Source organism: Prunus mume, linkage group LG2 (assembly GCF_029339155.1).
Source record: "Prunus mume cultivar Tortuosa linkage group LG2, ASM2933915v1, whole genome shotgun sequence".
NCBI lineage: Eukaryota > Viridiplantae > Streptophyta > Magnoliopsida > Rosales > Rosaceae > Prunus > Prunus mume.
This window is the reverse complement of record NC_142699.1, coordinates 23799366-23818075: the sequence shown is the minus strand read 5'-3', so window position 1 is coordinate 23818075 and position 18710 is coordinate 23799366. Positions and strand designations below refer to the sequence as shown.

The following is an 18710-nucleotide window of genomic DNA, read 5'->3' as shown; positions in this document are numbered from 1 at the left end:
CAAAGACATGCAAATGTAAAGCTTTAGCCGATGGCTGCTAATCCTATGTACATTCTAGGAAAATACTGGTTCAGTGGTCACACTCATCCACCACATGCTTATCCACCGCTTACATTTACATGCGGTAGGAGAATCCCGGACCATCATCATTGCCTATTTCATCCATCCAACCTTTTTTTTTTTCTATTAATTACCAAAAAAAAATAAAAAAATTCTATTATGGAATTACTTTATTTGTCGAACTGAGTTAAACTAGTTCATAAACTTTGTTTTTTTTTTCTTTATAGTACAAGAGGCAAGATCCAATTAAATTTATGTTGGGAGTTTCAAACTTGAGTGCAAAATGATGAATTCACTGTCAATTGAGACAGTTTAAATCAATCCAATCTAATTTATGCTAGGAGCCTCAAACTTGAGTGCAAAATGACGAATTCACTGCCATTATCAATTGACGTAACCCACTTATATGTTTTTTCCCGTTCATGCATTATGCTAGTTCATTATGTGTTTGGTTTGGACAAGAATTTTGTATAATTCAGTTTGGAACTTAAGTGTTAGTGGTACACCTAAACACCCACTAAGATTATCCCATAAAACGTCTAGGTACATCTTTGTCCGATAATGAAATAGGATCCATAAAAATAGGATATATTATCTGAATTTTCTTTTAATTTTAATTTTTTAAATATGAAAAAGTGTGAATTTACCATATTATCATCATTTAATTAATAATTTCAATTCTTAATGTTTGCATTAACCAAGAGCATTTTCTGGTATTTTGAATGTTTTACCATTCTTTGCCTTTTAATTTATATATACTAGATGTGCCAATTGGTTTTCTTTTTTCCTTTTTCTTTTATTTTTAGAATTGAGAAAAGATAACATGGGTAGTTATGTTCCATAAAAGTAGGACATATTATCTGATTTTGTTTTTAGTTTTAATTTTTTAATATGAAAAAATGTGAATTTACTATATTATCCTCATTTAATTAATAATTTCAATTCTTAATGTTTGAATTAACCAATGACATTTTCTAGTATTTTGAATGTTTCACCATTCTTTGCCTTTTGCTTTATTTATATATATATAGATAAAAAATGTCACCAAAAAAAAATCCCTAATATGAAAGAAGTTCCCACCAGCATATGATACGTGGCATAAAAGAATACTAGCCTCTCTTCACGTGCTTCGCGAGAGATTTTTTTTTATAAATTTTTTTTATTTTAGAATTAAAAAAGATAATTAGGTAGTTGTGTTCTATAAAAATAGGATCCATTATCTTCTTTTTCTTTTAATTTTAATTTTTTTAATATGAAAAAGTGTGAATTTACTGTACTATCCTCATTTAATTAATAATTCCAATTCTTAATGTTTGCATTAACTAAGGGCATTTTCTGGTATTTTGAATGTTTCACCATTCTCTGCCTTTTGCTTTATATATATAGATATATATGAACATAAAAAAGCTGATAAGGCAATTTGGTGACAAATAATGTAGTATGTACCACTATATATGTATACCACTTATATGTTTTTTTGTCGAATTGAGTTAAACTAGTTCATTAACTTTGGTTTTTTTTCTTTACAATACAAGACAATCTAAATTAATCTAATCTAATTTATGTTGGGAGCCTCAAATTTGAGTGCAAAATGACGAATTCACTGTCAATTGATACAATCTAAATCAATCCAATCTAATTTATGCTAGAACCTCAAATTTGAGTGCAGAATAACGAACTTATTGTCATTATCAATGGCGTTAACTCACTTCTATGTTTTTTTTCCCTTTTAATGCATTAAACTAGTTCATTATTATATGTTAAGTTTAGACAAAAATTTTGTATAATTTAGTTCTAGAACTTTAGTGTTAGTGGTACACCTAAACACCCACTAAGATTATCCCAGAAAACTTCTAGGCACATCATTGTCGGATAATGAAAATAAAAAATGTTACAAAAAAAATCCCTAATATGAAAGAAATTCCCACCAGCATATGATACGTGGTATAAAAGAATTTGAACATAGAAAAGCTGATAAAGCAATTTGGTGACAAATAATGTAGTATGTACCACTATATATGTATATCACACATGAATTTGGTTGCTTTTATTCTCAGCCTCTGGTTCCTCTGTTGTCTCTATTTCTCATTGATGCAGTTAACGTTTGTAAAATGTCAGGCCTAAGAGCTCCATCTAATTATACTGAAGAACCACAACGTCATCCAAGTCTCATTGTAAATTCCCAGGTTGGGTTTTCATCATATATTCTTAAATCATAATTATTCAATTTTATTTTCCCTTTTTAGGTAAATTCTGTTACTTTTCAGAGAGACGGACAAGCGGTTCTTAAAATTGTAGCTGTTTTCGTTTTCATGCTTGGTAGCTTGAAATGAATGTGTATGGTTGCACTGTGTTCGTGTGAAACAGGAACCTTTCAACGCAGAACCACCACGTTCATCGCATCCTATGTGACGCCAGTAGATTTGTTCTACAAGCGAAACCATGGGCCAATCCCTGTCATTGATGACATTGAAAGGTTAACAGCAGTTTGCCATTTTTTCTTCTTCTTTTTGTAGCTATACTATATATGCCAAATTGTTAGCATATGTTGAGGTAGGTGGTAAGGTTTTAGCCGACGGAGTAGATGAATTTAAAGTTAGAAAGAGTTGTGTCTGTTGGGAAAACTTGAGAACTATGTTGAAATTTAATCTCTTGCTATTATTGCATCCATAAATGAAAAATTCACAGGAAAGTTTACGAATTCTAAGCAATGTTTTATTCTTTTTCCAATTTCCTCATTTTGCAATTACTTTGTCCAAATCCAAGGTTATAACACTTTACTTCTTTGTGTGAGCAGATATCGAGTGTCTATATGTGGTTTGGTGGAAAAGCCCCTGGAACTATCAATGGCTGATATTAGGTAACTACTATAATGTCTTTTGTAGTTGGTTCATCTTAATCAATTAAGAGAGTAAAACTTTTTGGTAACTTGAAACAGGAAGCTACGAAGGCACATTGTGACAGCCACTTTACAAGTAAGTTGGTTAGACAAGGCATTTCCAGCTTTGCCCACCTCCTCAGATTAATGCATTATTGTGGGGAAGACGGTATATTTTAGTTACAGCTCCATCATAATTTGATTCGGTTCGTTTCAAGCTAACCAGTGTGCAGGTAATAGAAGGACTGCAATGAGCAAAGTAAAAGCAGTGAAAGGAGTTGGCTGGGATGTTTCTGCTATTGGAAATGGTTAATTTGCTACTACGCTTATTAATTTCCGTCACAGATAAATTGCACGTAGAAAAGTAAAATTAAACTTTTATCATTTTTGTTTTACGTTTCCTTTCAGCCATTTGGGGTGGGGCTAAACTTGCTGATGTTCTCGAACTTGTGGGGATCTCTAAGTTAACATCAGTGTCCCCATTAGGAGGAAAGCATGTTGAGTTCGTAAGTGTTGACAAGTGCAAGGTGAGCTTCAGTTTTGTACCACACGTTCTTCTCTTTACTTGGGAATGCTTTATATTGTATGATGACTGTCTTTTAGGAGGAAAAAGGAGGACCGTACAAGGGATCAATTCCGTTAATTCAGGCAACAAACTCAGATGCTGAGGTTTTACTTGCATCTGAGATGAATGGAGAGGTAAATAAACAGCTGGTGTAGTTTTCAGATCAGATTTCTTCTAATTGCTTCTTATAGTTGTGAGGTCTAAGTATGTGTCCACGTTCTCGCTGACCTATTTTACTGTGCCAAAGCCTCTAAACAGGGATCACGGGTATCCGCTGCGCGTAATTGTTCCTGGTGTTATAGGTGCTCGTTCTGTTAAATGGCTGAGTTCTATCAATATAATTGAAAATGAGTGTCAGGTTGGTTTTTACTGATCTTACTAATCGTGTCGCATTATCTGTTCTTGTATTATATGACTCTTACAATGGACAGAATAATTGAGTTATTATAGTGGAACAGGGATTCTTTATGCAAAGGGACTACAAAATGTTTCCTCCTACTGTGAACTGGGAAAATATTGATTGGTCAACCCGGAGGCCTCAAATGGATTTTCCTGTTCAGGTATTTCTATCGATAATCAATAGCTTTAAGCTCCTTGCGCATAGTTCTTGTTTATGTAGATATATGTGCCTTCACTGACATGATTTTCAATGAACTCATGAACATTGTCTTTGATGGATTTTGCAGTCTGTTATTTGTTCTTTGGAGGAAGAAAATACAGTGAAGCCTGGAAAGGTATGTCATCTGTTTAAGCACAGTTTTCATTAAGCACAATGGGAATAGGGCCAACTTTGTAAGGATATGTAAGATTTAGACTGATGTATCAGTCAGAGTGTTGTCTAGAATAAGCAATTCGAGTTTGTATAGAAAATTTTCTATCTGCCACCATATGCTGCTGGCTACAACTATACATAAACATCAATTTGAATAACCTAATTAGCAGGCACATTCTTGGGAAGGGGCCATCAATTGGATTAGCCTTAGTGACTATACAAGCTTATATTCTTTTACATGGGCAACCTCAAAATATCCCACAACGTAATTACAATGAAAACGAGAAACCACCAAATTCCAATGTGAAAAGCCGTATGGTATTGCATTATTACGAACTCAGGAATTGTAGGACAAATGGGTAATCGGATCATCAACACAAGAAATTACCCCTTACAGTATGTCATTTGATACGACACTGAACAAGGGGGAAACTATACTCAATTGACACTAAAAAAGTGAGAGAGTCAAAGAATAGACAAGCTGTAAGCTGCAAAAAGCGCTATTGAACCTCTAAAACATTACCCTGCAAAATCTGGGTGTTGTGATACCTATGGTATTTCTTTACCCCTTAAGGGTTGTCACTATGATGGGAAAAAAAAAAGATCATGAATATACAACAGACGTATGCTCCTGAAATCACTTTCTTCTCCGCCACCAGTCTGGGATTTTCAACCTCCGGTTTCTATGTACAGCAAGTTTGACTGCAGGAAGCTTGTGCTTCACCTGTCTCCATAGCATATTGACGGCATCCTCTTTCTCTGGGGGGTAATGAAATTCAAAATGGTGGGAAATAGCATTAAGTTGCCTCCACATTTCAATCCATCTGTCCTTTGGAAATTTCCGGAGCTGATCAACCATGTAACCAGGTTCCAAAGCCTCTTTGAATGAGAAGAATAGTGAGAATTTGGTGTAGTCAATTTCATCCTCAAACGGGAGCTCAATTTCATCACTCACAATGACAGGAACGCAGTGGCTCACAATAGCATCAAATAGGCGACAAGACGAAGGAGTGTCTCCAGCAGGATGCAGACAGAACTTTGATGAACGCATCCGTTGCGAAGACTGGTATAACAGAAGGAAAAAAAAAAAAAAAGAGAGATACACAAAAAGTTGTACTTAATAATATCTGATTTATTACTCAAACTTGAGACAGCTGACTACAAAAACGTCCTATGCAAGGGGAAAATTATCCTTCTGAAGGAAAATCCAGATGACAGAAACTTGCCTGTCTTCTTCAATTGAGAGTAAACATACCAACTAAGAGCATATATTAGAAATCTATCTGCTTGGTGTCCCTCAAATGATTAGTCTCCCCGACATTTTTTCTTTAATAGAATGAAACTAAGATGCTGTGGGTTGCCGCATTGTATGTAATTTGAGTTCACTCACGAAAAAGATGCATGCATATATTTAGATAGAAATTACAAGTAGAGAAAATTAGAAGTGGCACTCATGGATGATTCTGAGACACCATAAAAGTTTTGAGAAGATGCTAAAGATCATTAAGAAATTAAAATGACACTGAGGATGACTATAATCATTTCCAGTGACTAATGTGTAAAATCCATACTTTCCAGGACCAAGATATGCACACAACAATAAAATTTATGGACCACTAAAGACTCCATACATACCGCTTTTATGTTATCTCCTGTAGCAACACTTCGCTCATAGTGAACATCATCATAACCAGCTAAAATTTTTGCCAGTTTAACACGGACAATGCCTTCCTGCATATAACAAGACCAAAGGTAATCAATTATAGCTCAGAGTAGAAGGTTTTAAGACAGGATGCATCTTTTATTTCAAACAACTCTTAAACTAACATACATCTTTCCTGAATGTCCTGCCCTGGAAGAAAAGAAGTGTAGTGCGGGACTCATATGGATTTGAATGATTATCATCTGTAAATGAATCCACAACATGTACATATGGGGAGACCACATCTTTGCTCAGATTTGACATGACATGAGGGTACCGGCCAAAATCTACAACAATCTGAATTGATGCATTGATCTGTGGTCTAAGAAATCTGAAAGCATTGGGATGTGTCAAAGGGATAACATGGTCTCTGCCTCCGGATCTTTGCCAATACTTGGATTCCCCCAAGATTTTCAATACATCTATCTGAAATCAGAAGAAACTCAAAGTTTAGTCATAACAAAAATATGAAAGTCCAAAAGAAAAAAGGACATTTGGAAACAATACTATGACCTGCACGACAGTGATTTTGAAAATTGGAAAACATTGGAGGTATGAATTATAACTTGGACAGCTGGTTGACAAAAACCAAGTAAAGATAAAAACAGTTGATGGTAAAACAAAGTATCAATCTACGGAAAGGCTCAAGAATGAACAAAGCAGCACTGCAATTAGTGAAACCATCATCCAATTCCTCTCTAAATACCACCTAACTTTGCAAAAACCGTTCTACATTTTCTTGAAAAGTGTGTCACGAATCAAACTGAATGACAGCGAAAGGTGTTTAAGTTTCAATTAACATACAAGTCCCAAGCCTCGAATTCAATATGCCAGCCACAGAAGAAAATCCCAGTTTTTCATATCTCATCTGTATTCAGAAAACCACATAATTCTCATATTTCAGCAGAAGACTCTGTTTAATTTCCTATAAAGATAAAACACAGAATCGAAACTGTCATTTCCAAATATGTATACAGAAGGGAAAATGAGACAGGCAAACTCAATCGAAGGCATCCAATTCACTGCTTTCGACGACCCAATTCGACACAAAATTATCAAAGTTCTCCATAACAAGCGACCAATATTCACAGATAAAGAACGCCAGCAATCGAAACCTAATTAATTACCTGCAATTGGTGATCAATCTCAGTAGCCGGGTCGGTCATGTGGTGCCCGTGAGTATTGAAACTCAAGGAAGAGAAAAACGGCACGAAGAACGCATCGGCCAATTCCGGATCAGAAACCCTAACGGCCGCTCTCCCATCACCGCCATCGCCGTCGAACAGAAGCGAGCCCATCATCCAGTACTCAACACTGTGCTGCCTTTTGAGCCCAGAGTTCCTGGGCCACGTGGGCCAGGTCCGGGCCGTGACCGGAGCCTGCTCCGTGCTCTTCCGGTTCAGCATGCCGACGTTGAACCGGCGCGGGAGATCGTACATGTAGACTTTGAGAGGCGGGCCGGTTGCACAGAGGGGCTGTGCACCTGGCGGTGGCGACGGCAGAAGCGGGAGGAAGTAGGATCGTATATCGACAGTGCCGATGAAGATTGAGTAGGTGATGAGGAGTATGAGGATAGCGAAGACGAGAGCGAATGCGGCTTTTCCGTACATTTTCTGAGATCTGTTTGACATTACTGACCGGCCATTTGGTGCCGAGTGTAGAGAGAGAGAGACTAAAACTTAACTATCCGTTAGATTTGGTTAAGGAGGCAAAAAAACAAATGGGAGAATAAAAAAGGCTTTGGGCCTTGCTTCAAGGATTCGTCATCCACAAAAGCCTTATCGTCTTTAGTTCTTTATTTTTATTTGTTAATTTATAAATAATTTTTATCTTCATCTTTGGTGGAACCAAAAAAAAAAAAAACAGAAAAAGGTAAAGTATACTTATTTGTGATCAACACTCGACCAATCAACTTTAGCTTAAAAATAATAATGCGCATCACACATCAATTGTAGTGTTGTGACAAGTTCCATAAATAAAAGTAATGAGCAGCAAAATGAGTCAAGTTGACATGCTTTTAATGATAAAAGAAGTGAGAAAATGAATGTGTAAATCAACATGCTTCAAACACGCATGGTGCATCCACTGGTAACCATCACCTCTAACTTTGTTTTGTAGATTTGACATAGTTTGGAAAAGGAAAGCAGATAATGCATATGTTCCAAACAAGATATGAAATCATTTATCATGTGAATGAACAATTGATAGTTAGTAGTTACACACACAAAAAGAAAAGAAGAAAAGAAGAAAAGTAGAAAAGTAGAAAAGTAGAAATAGAGATAGTGGTATCGGTCTCCTCAACTTTCAAGCCTAACATGTGAATAACACATATTGGGTGATATGAAAGCATGTATGGCCGTTGAGTTCAACACGTGAAGTTTTGCTCTAATATCATGAAGAAAGTTGAAATTCCATTTCAAAACCAATCAACAATACCCAACCCTTTATAAATTCAGACTACGACATATTGAGAATAAAATTGTTTCTAATAAAAACGCTTATAACTGGAAAATTTTCCTATTAAACCATTCTCAAATTAGCCAAATAATATGATACAATCGAAATAAGCCCAAAACGCATGATAAATAAACCCTAGTCTAACCGAGCTCATATTAAAAGGCCAACCACTTTGACCGACCGACCAGCCCAATTTACCAAATTTACATCACATGCTTCGCACGCTAAGGAGCCAAAGACAAAACGAATCACAACGATCACAAACGTCCCGTAGCGGGAGGTGGTTTGGAAATTTCTTACGCATTTCTCCACTTACCGACCTCACTCTCTCTCACAAAACAAAACCCACAGCCTCTTCTTCACCATATTCGCGAACCCACCTTTATTGGCCTCGTTCCTTGTCTTTAGGTTTTGAGAGGGATCGAGAAAATGGCGTTGAGGTTCAGCTCCGGCGACGTTTCCGGGTTCAAGTTATTGCTCATCCTGGCGGTGACGTACGGTCTCATTGCGATGCTGGTCGACTCTATTATCCACATGCGCTTCATTAAGCCGCTCGAGATCGACGCTCCTCTCGATCGCTTCTCGGAAGCTAGAGCCGTCGAGCATGTTCGAGTCTTGGCCCAAGAAATCGATGGTCGCCAAGTGAGCTCGCTCGCTGTTCAATAGCCTCACTATTTTTTTCTTTCTTTTTTTTGTTTTTGGAGTCCAAATAAAAAACCTTTATTTAGGATTTTTCTGTGTTTGATTTGAATTCGCTAGTGTAATTTATACTGGGAGATTGATTACTATTTTTGTTTCTGGGTCGAGTTACTTATTAGCAATTTCGTACGGTTTTTGATAGGAAGGGCGCCCTGGTTTAAGAGAAGCTGCTCAGTATATTACAGCTCAATTGGAAATGATAAAGGAGCGAGCTGGGTCCAATTTTAGGTCTTTATGTGAATTTTTCTTGTCTGACGTAATGATTAATTTCTAGGAATTTATTATTTATCTGTTTTTTAAAACTGACAATGATGCCTAAATTTTGATATTTGCAGAATTGAGATAGAAGAGACCGTTGTTAATGGCACCTTTAATATGATGTTTTTGGGCCATAGCATATCTCTTGGGTACCGAAACCACACAAATATTGTGATGAGGTACTATACACATTTCTGATAGCTTATTTATTGAAATTTTGGTTGTACCAATCAATTAAACTTTTCTTTTGTTGCCTTTATTTTCTGTACTTACTATCTAGTTATATTTGAGTACACTGCTGGTCCTATTTTTGGTATTACTCATTGCCATAGTTATAGTTTATATGTATCTTATGAGTAATGTAGAAGTGATGTTTTGTTACAAAAAAGAAAAGAATGTAGCATTGATGTTTTCATCATGCTGCAGTTTAGAGAATGTCACGCCACATTAAGTTTTATTTAATGGCAGGATATCATCTGAAGATTCACAAGACTCTGACCCGTCAGTTTTGGTAAATGGTCATTTTGACAGTCCACTTGGTTCCCCAGGTGCTGGTGATTGTGGTTCATGTGTAGGTGGGTAGATAGAAATCTTACCTGATTGGAGATACTATAATCACCATGTCTTGCATGTTCATATAATTTTTTTATTTTTTTTCCTATTCCTTTGCAGCTTCAATGCTGGAAATAGCAAGACTTATTGTGGATTCTGGATGGATACCTCCTCGGCCTGTGCTTTTTCTTTTTAATGGGGCAGAAGAGCTTTTTATGTTGGTAATTTGTCTTAACAATGGTTTTTTTGTCTGGGAGCAAAATATTGCATCATCTGTTACTATTCAAAATTTAGTTGTTTGATAATTCATATAGTATGGACCTTCTGATGCATTTAAGCTCATTAGAGGTGTTTTTGTATGCTACTTAGGGTTCTCACGGCTTCATGAAGACACATAAATGGCGTGACACTATTGGGGCTTTTATAAACGTGGAAGCATCAGGGACAGGCGGTCCTGGTAGGATATCATCGCCCATTAATATTATTTTCGGGAATACATTTGAAATTTTCATCTTTAGTTTGTAGTATCCTTTGTTGATTTATGTACTCTTGATAATTTGTATTTATTTATTTTTCAGATTTAGTTTGTCAATCAGGACCCGGTTCTTGGCCCTCTCAGGTCTATGCTCAATCAGCAATATATCCCATGGCACATAGTGCAGCTCAGGTTAATGGTTTTCCTTTTCTTAGAGTACTAAATATTAATTTCATTTCGATGAGGGTAGCTCATTTGGGCTTGCTCTTTCATTTGATATCTTACGATCTTATGTTTCATATACATTTACTATTTTGCAGCTGGTAAATACATCAGTTAAATTTCTTTTTAACTGAAATTTCATATATGCTTTTACACTCTTGATTCTACTTGTAATTATGTTATGATTTTCTATTAGCTTTAGAATTTTTAAATGATAACACTAATTCAAGATAGTATGTAGTCTTTTTTATTTTGCTTGCCTTCGCATTTCATAAGCTGACTTACTTCTGAATGACTTATGTGCCATCTGCAGGATGTTTTTCCTATTATTCCTGGAGATACAGATTTTCGGATATTTTCTCAAGATTACGGTGACATTCCTGGCTTGGATATTATCTTTCTCCTTGGTGGTTATTTTTACCATACATCCTATGATACAATGGAGAGACTATTGTATGCATTACATCTGCTATTTTGGTACAGATTTACTTAATTTGAATTTTCAAATCACTTCGTCCCTAAGCACTTCCTCTGATACATTCCAATGCCTCCAGACCTGGAAGTATGCAAGCACGCGGAGAGAATTTGTTTAGCATAATTAAGGCCTTCACCAAGTCTTCTAAGCTACAAATAACACATGAAAGAGAGTCCAATATATCTACTGCCAATCAGTATGAGGAAGGACATGCTGTTTTCTTTGATTATTTAACATTGTTTATGGTATGCTACAAAGCTCATGATTTGTGTCTTTCATGACACTGTTGATTTGACATATATATACTCTTGGCTGATGTATGATATTGCTTGTCCTCTCTTTCTCTCTCTTGATGAATATTGCAGATATACTATACACGGAAGGTAGCTATGCTACTTCACAGTATTCCTATTGCCATCTTCCTAGCTGCGCCAGTTTTCTCAAAAAAGCAGACTCCTGGTCTCCTTTCTTGGTTTTCTACTTTCTGTGATTTTGCGAAAGGTAAATCAGCTGCTTCTTATGTAAATGCATTCATGCAACCTTGTTGCTGTGATCGGGGTCCCATTTTCTGCACCCGAAAGTTCTGGTTCTCTACTCACGGGTAGAGTTAATTATTTTACTTTGACACTTCTTATAAAAAAATTTGGTATTTGTCAAGAATTTTCAACATTGTTGTCCGATTTGTCAATTTTTCAGGACTGATATTCCATGCTACTGGGATTTTTCTGGCAATTGTTTTTCCAATAATCTTTTCTATCCTGAGATTGCTGTTCACTAGTCATGCAATGCACTGGTGGGTTCATTTTGTTGAGTTGTATTCTTATAAATTATAATCCTATTATCTGTAGAAATAGCGTTGTGCTTTTTAATAAGGATATTCTTATGAGTCTAGCTGATATGAATTAGAGATTTTTTTCAAAAATATTTTCAGTAGTATTTCATTACGTTCATTGACCAGACACTTTATTTCAGCAGTTAAGCCTCTTATAGTTGATGAAAGAGCTGCCGCTTTTAGTTTCTATGGTTTATAGTGGCTAATAATGCTATGGATAAAGTCATGCCCATCTCTATTGAATTAGTATGTCATGCTTTATTGAAGTTCTAGATCATATTTATTCATAAATGAAGTTGAAATGTAAAATTTCTAGTCAACAAGATATAATTCTAGCTCTTACAAAACAAAAATGTATGCAAGCTCTTGAAAAGTATCATTTTAAGTTGGAGCTTTATACCTTGACAACTGTCACTGAAATTTTGGATTAAAATGCAGGTTTGCTCATCCATATTTGGCTTACTTGATGTTCATTCCCTGCTCTCTTGTTGGTATGTTGATTCCCAGAATTATTTGGAGTAGCTTTCCCCTCTCTCAAGATGCAGCAGGTCTCAAGTCTTTAAAGGAGGTACAGTTACGCACCAGACGAGAACACGTTATCTTTTTTTTTCCCCAAAATATACATGGCCTTAGTTTGAAGTTTTAACATAGAAGTGGCTTCAATATATGTTTACAAGTTACTTTTATAGATGAACATGAAAGCACCATTTGCCAATAGAAGACTCAAGAGAGACAAGTATGGAGAAATATACATTTTTTCATGTATTGGTTGAAAAATTACAGATGTCTTTCAATCGCATTGGTTGCATTCTCTGTTATGTAAAAAATCTCATTGGTTGTATAGTATTCATGTATGCCAAAAAAGATTTTGCAACTATGACCTATAAGTATTTTGCATGCACTTATTCCGCCTTAAAAATTCCTTTTGGTGGCATCATGTTTCTGTTTTAGTTTGCAGACCTATATTGTCTAATGTCTATAGATATTTCAATAATCCCAGTTGTTTAGTTAGCAAATAGATTATCGTATGCGTGAATCTTGCAGGCTTTATCTGATGAAGCGAGGTTTTGGGGAGCATTTGGATTATACGCTATGTTAACTTTGGTAAGCGGCATGGTTACTTTTTTCATCAGATAGTTTTCACTTAACAATTGTCATGATATGAATCATGAACTTAAGTTGCGTAACTTATATTTGTTTAATTAAATTTGAGATCTCTAAAACTACTTTAGTGAACGCAGGCTTACCTTTTTGCTGGGCTCAGTGGAGGCTTCTTGACTTTTTTGCTGTCCGCTTCTATGCTTCCTGGATGGGTTTCGTACTGCTTATCCATCAAATCATTTGGTCGCCAGTCACTCAGGTACTGGTTTAAACTGTTTTGCTTATAAAGTTATAATGTAATTGGTATGTTTGTGTTTCCTTTCTTATAGTTGTCACTTTTAGTCCTGTTCTCACAGTTTCTGAGAAGGAATTACAGTTCTTTAACATAATTTTTAAAATTTCTCTCAGGTCACCATTGTTTTACATGTTACCTATACTTCCATGCCTTGCATACTCTGTATATTTTGGTGGATTTCTTATACAATTTATGGTTGAAAAGATGGGTATGATGGGTGCTTTGCCACCTCCATATGGTTAGTGCTTTGAACTTTCTATCTTTACAGCTGGTATGTGTTACCTTTGCATCTAAAGTAATTATATCATTCAAGTCTGTTTTCTGTGCTGGAATTAATATAAGGTCTTCATTTTTTCTCATAATTGGGAAATTCAGTTTTCTATGAATGTTATGTGCTTGCAATAGAACAAGATTTTCTAAAGCTTAATATGCTGTAAAATATTTTGAATTCCCATTATTCATAAATTCAGAAAAGCATTGTTTAATCATCAGAAATTTTCTTGCAGGTTTTTTTATTCCTGACGTTGTAATGGCAGCAATAATTGGAGTTGTGACTGGTTGGTGTGTAGGCCCTCTGATACCTATTTGTGGTCATTGGTTAGCTAGGTCGTCCATTTTGCAAGTTTTGCTGCATCTTAGTGTGCTAGGCTTGGCTCTGTCATCTCAGTTCTTTCCATATAGTGCGGACGCACCTAAGAGGGTTGTTTTCCAGCATTCATTTCTTACTGCAGGTATTCAAGCTAGCAAAAGTAAATCTTTGAAATGACAGGCATGCTTTCCAAATCTTCTTTTTTTTGGTCTTTTGTTCAAGTATAATTCCAAAATCCTTCTAAAATCTGATGGTTAAAATAGATCAAGCAGGCTATTGTTTTTAAAATGATTGCAAATCCGTTCAACTAATATTTTGCCATCGTATTTGTTAGAATTTGAGCATCCAACCCAAAACCAATTGGCAATGGATGAAGAGACCTGTAATCATTTAAACTATTTTGCAAGGCTTTAACTCCCTGATGTGGGATTCACACTCTCACCACATCCCCTCACGTGTGGCGTTACTCAAGCCAAACACGTGGACAGCATATATGGGGCGACGTGGGAGCATGTGTGGCCTTTGGTTCCAACTCTAAATTAATCTTCATTTTGTATTTCAATATTTACAGTCTTACCTAATCTTTAAATTACAAATACAGTAGTATATTGAGATACATATTCTATTGTAAATAGATATTGCCAAACAATGCATATGAGTAGAATTTCAGAACACGTTTGAAGGGTGTGTTGAGATAACCATAGAAAAGGTCTCTTGCATGTACTTTATTTACTTTAAGACTAGGAATCCTTTTGTGCTTTCCTATTGTTTCCTTGGGCTGTACATAATTTCCTCTAGGTGAGAAGAATAGACATCCAGAAATTCTGTCTTCCAATACTGTTTCTTTATATTTCTTTATGCATTTCTTTTTATTGGGGTTTTCCTAGTTTGTCAATAGTTTTTCTTCTGTATGACAGATGCAAATCAGGTTGTGGACTCCAGCTATGATTTTTCGGTGTTGGATTCCAATTCTTTACTTTTTCTTTTCAAACATGCACCTGACGTGGCAAAGGAATTGCACATTAATTCGGAGTCATCTTTTGAAACTGCAAAGACATCTCACCGAGAGAATTGGATGGTATGTTAGTTTGTAATCATTTTATGCCAATTTATGATTAAACATGCCCTTCTGCGACTCTTTCAAACTCTAACGTGCTTGTCCTTGAGATTGGATCACTCATCCTAGGATATTAGACATGATCCTTGTGTCCTAGTTAATCATTTTCACTCTGTCTATAATTACATGAATGATCTTCTTCACTTATGTAAATCTCACCAAAGCTGTGTCTATATTGTTTCTCCTGCATTGGTGGGCTTCTCTCCAAAAACTAACACTTGTGTTCTAAATCTAAGGGTTCATTTGGAAGGAGAGTTTAAAGAGGGATTTGGCTTTGGCTTTTTAATGTAAATTGCTTAGTCCTACTTTGAAATATTGATTTCTTTCTTTTTTGGTCGTATATTAATTTCTTATGTTCATATGCATTTGATTATTTAGGAAAAATGAAGGATTTCAAATACTCAAGAAAAAATTGTCATTTCAAATCTACCCTTTTTCATCATATTTTAATAAGATAAGAAATTAGTACTTCTAAAGTTCAATTAAGCAATTTACACCAAAAATTCAAAACAGACCCTGGATATAATCAAGATTGAAGAACAACCCTTCTCTTTAGTCCTTATCACTTGAGTTATGTTGGCTAAGTAATACTCGAGCTTGTTAGTTTGAGTGGAAGATGCTGTTTATATGTTCAACACGGATAAGTTGTTTGCATTAATTGTTCAACATTAAATTGAAACATGGGAACCATGGATGAAAAATTATGTGAGGGCCTTTTGTGTGTATATGCAGGGACTTTTTCCTGTGTCTTTTTTGTTCTCAAGAAGTTTGAAGTTCCCTGCCAGAAGTGATGGTATATTGAAGCAGTACAGGCAGTTTCCCCATCTGTCCACTTATGAGCCACATACAGTTTTTAGTGGGGGATCGAGGAGAATATACTTGGAACTGTCTTTAGGGTGAGTAGAACAAAACGCCGGCACATGACCTGCAAATTGGATACAGAAAAAGGCTATCTATATGGTTTTCTAGATTAATTGTTTAAATTCAGTTGTAAGTTCTGAAGCTTTTTGTGCTGCCTTCCTGTCAGTTCCTTAGAGGAGGTTTGGGTTTCGGTCCTCAACATAACCGGTCCTTTATCTAGTTGGTCATTTGCAGACAATACACTTCCAGGTATTATGAGAAATGATTGGTTCGTGTTTTTTGATAGATGCTCTAAATACATTTTGGTTTTACTTTGTCACATGGTACTCTTATGCTTGAGAAATTGGTACAGCTACTGAGACAGCTGATGGAGGTCCACCATCGTACATATGCCGACTTAGCGGAGCCAGCCCTGAGAATTGGACCTTCTGGTTAGAGGTATAGAGCTCTTGACTTAGCCTGTGTTTATTTGGTTTCAGCTGTTCATGTGTCAAAGCTCTCTCTCTCTCTCTCTCTCTCTCTCTTCATGGCTTAATTCTGTTTCTGTGAATATTGCAGGCTAGCAGTTCTGAAGATTTGAAGGTGGAAGTTGCTGTCATAGACCAATATATGGTTGATGAAGCGAAACAGCTGAAAGGCCTTTTCCCGGAGTGGGTGGATGTCGTTGCTTATTCTGGCTTTTTGTCTAGTTATATCTTCTAGGTTTTCTTTGACCCGCCGGCAGAGGTGGTTTTGCATCTGTGACAGCAAAGAATTATAACAAAATTGTGGGAACCAGCATGCATCGATTTAGGAAGAATTCTATTTGAACTTATTTAATAAAAGTAATAGTTTTAGTTTTTATATTCATCTTTCATTTTGCTTTTGCTTTTGCTTTTGTTTTGTTTTTTTTTTTGGGGTTCAAAGAATTTTATACTCTCCGGACCAGAATTCAAGGTCTTACTAATTTCAACCAACCCACCACCCCACTCTCTCCCTCTTCCTCCTCGTTCTCCTTCTCATGTACTTTGTGGTAGTGAAATTGAATGTATATATAAAGCAGTCCAAATCAATGGGAGTTGGATTCTTTCTTTGTTTGTAGTAATAAATTCCAATCCCTCAAACATTCTTTCATACATTTTGAAATATAATTCTTTTTACGATGTGCTCAAAACCACAGAGAAAAAGCAAAAAGAAACGAGAAGGAAGTTTCGCATGTACAAGAAGATAAATTTAAACCACAAATTAGTGCTACAAGTTAGTAAAAGATAACATATGACAAGCACACATTAGATGGATAGCAGGCATTCCGATATCGCGCATCGCCATGGATTAAGAACAACCCAAAAGAATGGTGAACAAGCTTTGCCCCAATTCTTTCCGGATTTCAGACATGGTCTAACATCTTTGTCTTCTAAGTTGTAGACAACTCTACCCAAACGATTTGGTTTTTTCGTCTCGCGCTACATTCTCTTGTGAAGTAAATTGAGTTTTCTTTGAATTCTTGAAAATCTAAAGTGGATACTGCCATTGCCCTGCCTCGCTGATAGAATGCTACCCTTGTTCCTTTGAGGCTATGATAAATCACCACGACGACAAAGTTGTTGTTGAGTTGTCTTGCCGATCTTCAACCTGGGCTTGACGATGGTGATATTGTTTTCGTGGTTGTGACAGCGGTGACTTTACTTTCTATCATCTTGGTTGATTTTGCAATTTTTTTGGGTTGTAATAATTACATAAACTCTTTTGTGAGTTGGGTGTTTTGTTTGTAGTCAAGTCTCTACTTGTATTTTTACTTGTGAAAGTTTAAAAATTGTAGTTGTATTGATAGTTTTGGATGCTGCGGTCCATGTCTGGTTTGTTTAGGCGTACGGGATTCATGCCAAAATTTCTTTAGCTTTATGCCACTATTAGAGCATTTCCAGCAAGCAGGCTGCGGGGGCTGGGCTGGGGGAAAGCCTGTTTCCAGCAACCCAAAGCTGCCAGGCAAGGTGTAGGCCCCAGAAAAAAATGTTGTCTGGGCTGGGCTGCCCACATTCTCGGGCGAGCAGGCCCAATGCTGATGAGGCAAAAAAAGCGCGCTGGGGCTTCGATCCAATGATACGACGGCGGCAACGGTCGTGCGCCAAGTGTTTAAATTTTTTGCGCATTGGCGCGTGCGTAACATATATCAAAAAATTTGACGTTGCTATTACTGTTACAAACGTGGCGCGCCGCTCTGCCTAACTGACTATTACGTGGCCAGGACCGAAGCGTCGACGGGTTGAACAAATCCAAGCGCTTCTCATTTTTCTAATAAAATGAAAAAACCGGTTAGTTGCATACGGTTTCTTCCACGTTGGCGATCTCTCGCGCCCGATGAAGTCCTTCCAAAGATAATCCAACGCAATTGTGCTCAATCTACAAAAACAATGAAAAAATGAAATCGGAAAAAATTTGTAAAATACCCAAAAATATCATGTTTTTTCCTATAAATACTAACAAATACTCTTCACTTTTAACACCACCTCTTCATACATTTTCTTCTCATTCTACCATTATTCTTCTAGTCTAAATTTGTTTCACTTTAGTTGAATTTTTCTAGAAAATTTATGGGTTCTTCTAGTGCTAAACCGAGGGGCATGGAGTGTCATGGAAGATGTTAGCTGTGTAGTCTTGGCTCCACATTAGTTGTCCCAGACTCGGGCAATGATGGATGAAATATCATATGAAAAAAATTCATCAGGATTTTTTGAAAGGCGTGAATTAGTGGTAACGACCTGCATGAATCAAGCAACTATCTCTAGTAGGTGGAAATTCTTAACAAAGAGTTACGAATGGA

The 18710-nt window shown here is 36.3% G+C and overlaps 2 protein-coding genes and 1 pseudogene across 3 annotated transcripts; 2 read left to right on the top strand and 1 right to left on the bottom strand.

Annotated features, from left to right (window-relative positions):
• The first annotated feature begins 2156 nt into the window (after window positions 1–2156).
• Window positions 2157–4433, top strand: LOC103322059 (sulfite oxidase-like; annotated as a pseudogene). Its single transcript, XR_016124047.1, has 10 exons — window positions 2157–2246; window positions 2428–2536; window positions 2858–2920; window positions 2999–3035; window positions 3165–3246; window positions 3347–3465; window positions 3542–3637; window positions 3751–3861; window positions 3962–4063; window positions 4190–4433. The product of XR_016124047.1 is annotated as a sulfite oxidase-like (transcript).
• A 144-nt stretch (window positions 4434–4577) lies between these two features.
• Window positions 4578–7694, bottom strand: LOC103322060 (Exostosin family protein). Its single transcript, XM_089045742.1, has 4 exons — window positions 7105–7694; window positions 6107–6403; window positions 5911–6006; window positions 4578–5338 (listed from the first exon to the last, which is right to left on the bottom strand). The coding sequence occupies exons 1-4, from the start codon at window positions 7606–7608 to the stop codon at window positions 4913–4915; spliced, it is 1323 nt and encodes a 440-aa protein (XP_088901868.1). The 5' UTR covers window positions 7609–7694; the 3' UTR covers window positions 4578–4912.
• A 1005-nt stretch (window positions 7695–8699) lies between these two features.
• Window positions 8700–16753, top strand: LOC103322061 (Zn-dependent exopeptidases superfamily protein). The gene is made up of 21 exons (XM_008223926.2): window positions 8700–9076; window positions 9276–9361; window positions 9469–9570; window positions 9860–9966; window positions 10064–10164; window positions 10313–10400; window positions 10522–10610; window positions 10954–11093; window positions 11195–11360; window positions 11481–11616; window positions 11812–11908; window positions 12386–12515; window positions 12992–13051; window positions 13189–13307; window positions 13457–13581; window positions 13850–14074; window positions 14850–15010; window positions 15782–15945; window positions 16077–16159; window positions 16263–16348; window positions 16469–16753. The coding sequence occupies exons 1-21, from the start codon at window positions 8864–8866 to the stop codon at window positions 16610–16612; spliced, it is 2622 nt and encodes an 873-aa protein (XP_008222148.2). The 5' UTR covers window positions 8700–8863; the 3' UTR covers window positions 16613–16753.
• The last annotated feature ends 1957 nt before the right edge of the window (window positions 16754–18710 follow it).

Coding starts and splice junctions, on each gene's coding strand:
- LOC103322060 (XM_089045742.1), bottom strand. CDS start 7,608: ATGTCAAACAGATCTCAGAAAATGTACGGAAAAGCCGCATTCGCTCTC. Junction 6,404..7,104: donor AGATTGATCACCAATTGCAG/GTAATTAATTAG, acceptor TTCTGATTTCAG/ATAGATGTATTGAAAATCTT. Junction 6,007..6,106: donor GCAGGACATTCAGGAAAGAT/GTATGTTAGTTT, acceptor TGTTATATGCAG/GAAGGCATTGTCCGTGTTAA.
- LOC103322061 (XM_008223926.2), top strand. CDS start 8,864: ATGGCGTTGAGGTTCAGCTCCGGCGACGTTTCCGGGTTCAAGTTATTG. Junction 10,611..10,953: donor TGGCACATAGTGCAGCTCAG/GTTAATGGTTTT, acceptor TGCCATCTGCAG/GATGTTTTTCCTATTATTCC. Junction 15,011..15,781: donor CTCACCGAGAGAATTGGATG/GTATGTTAGTTT, acceptor GTGTATATGCAG/GGACTTTTTCCTGTGTCTTT.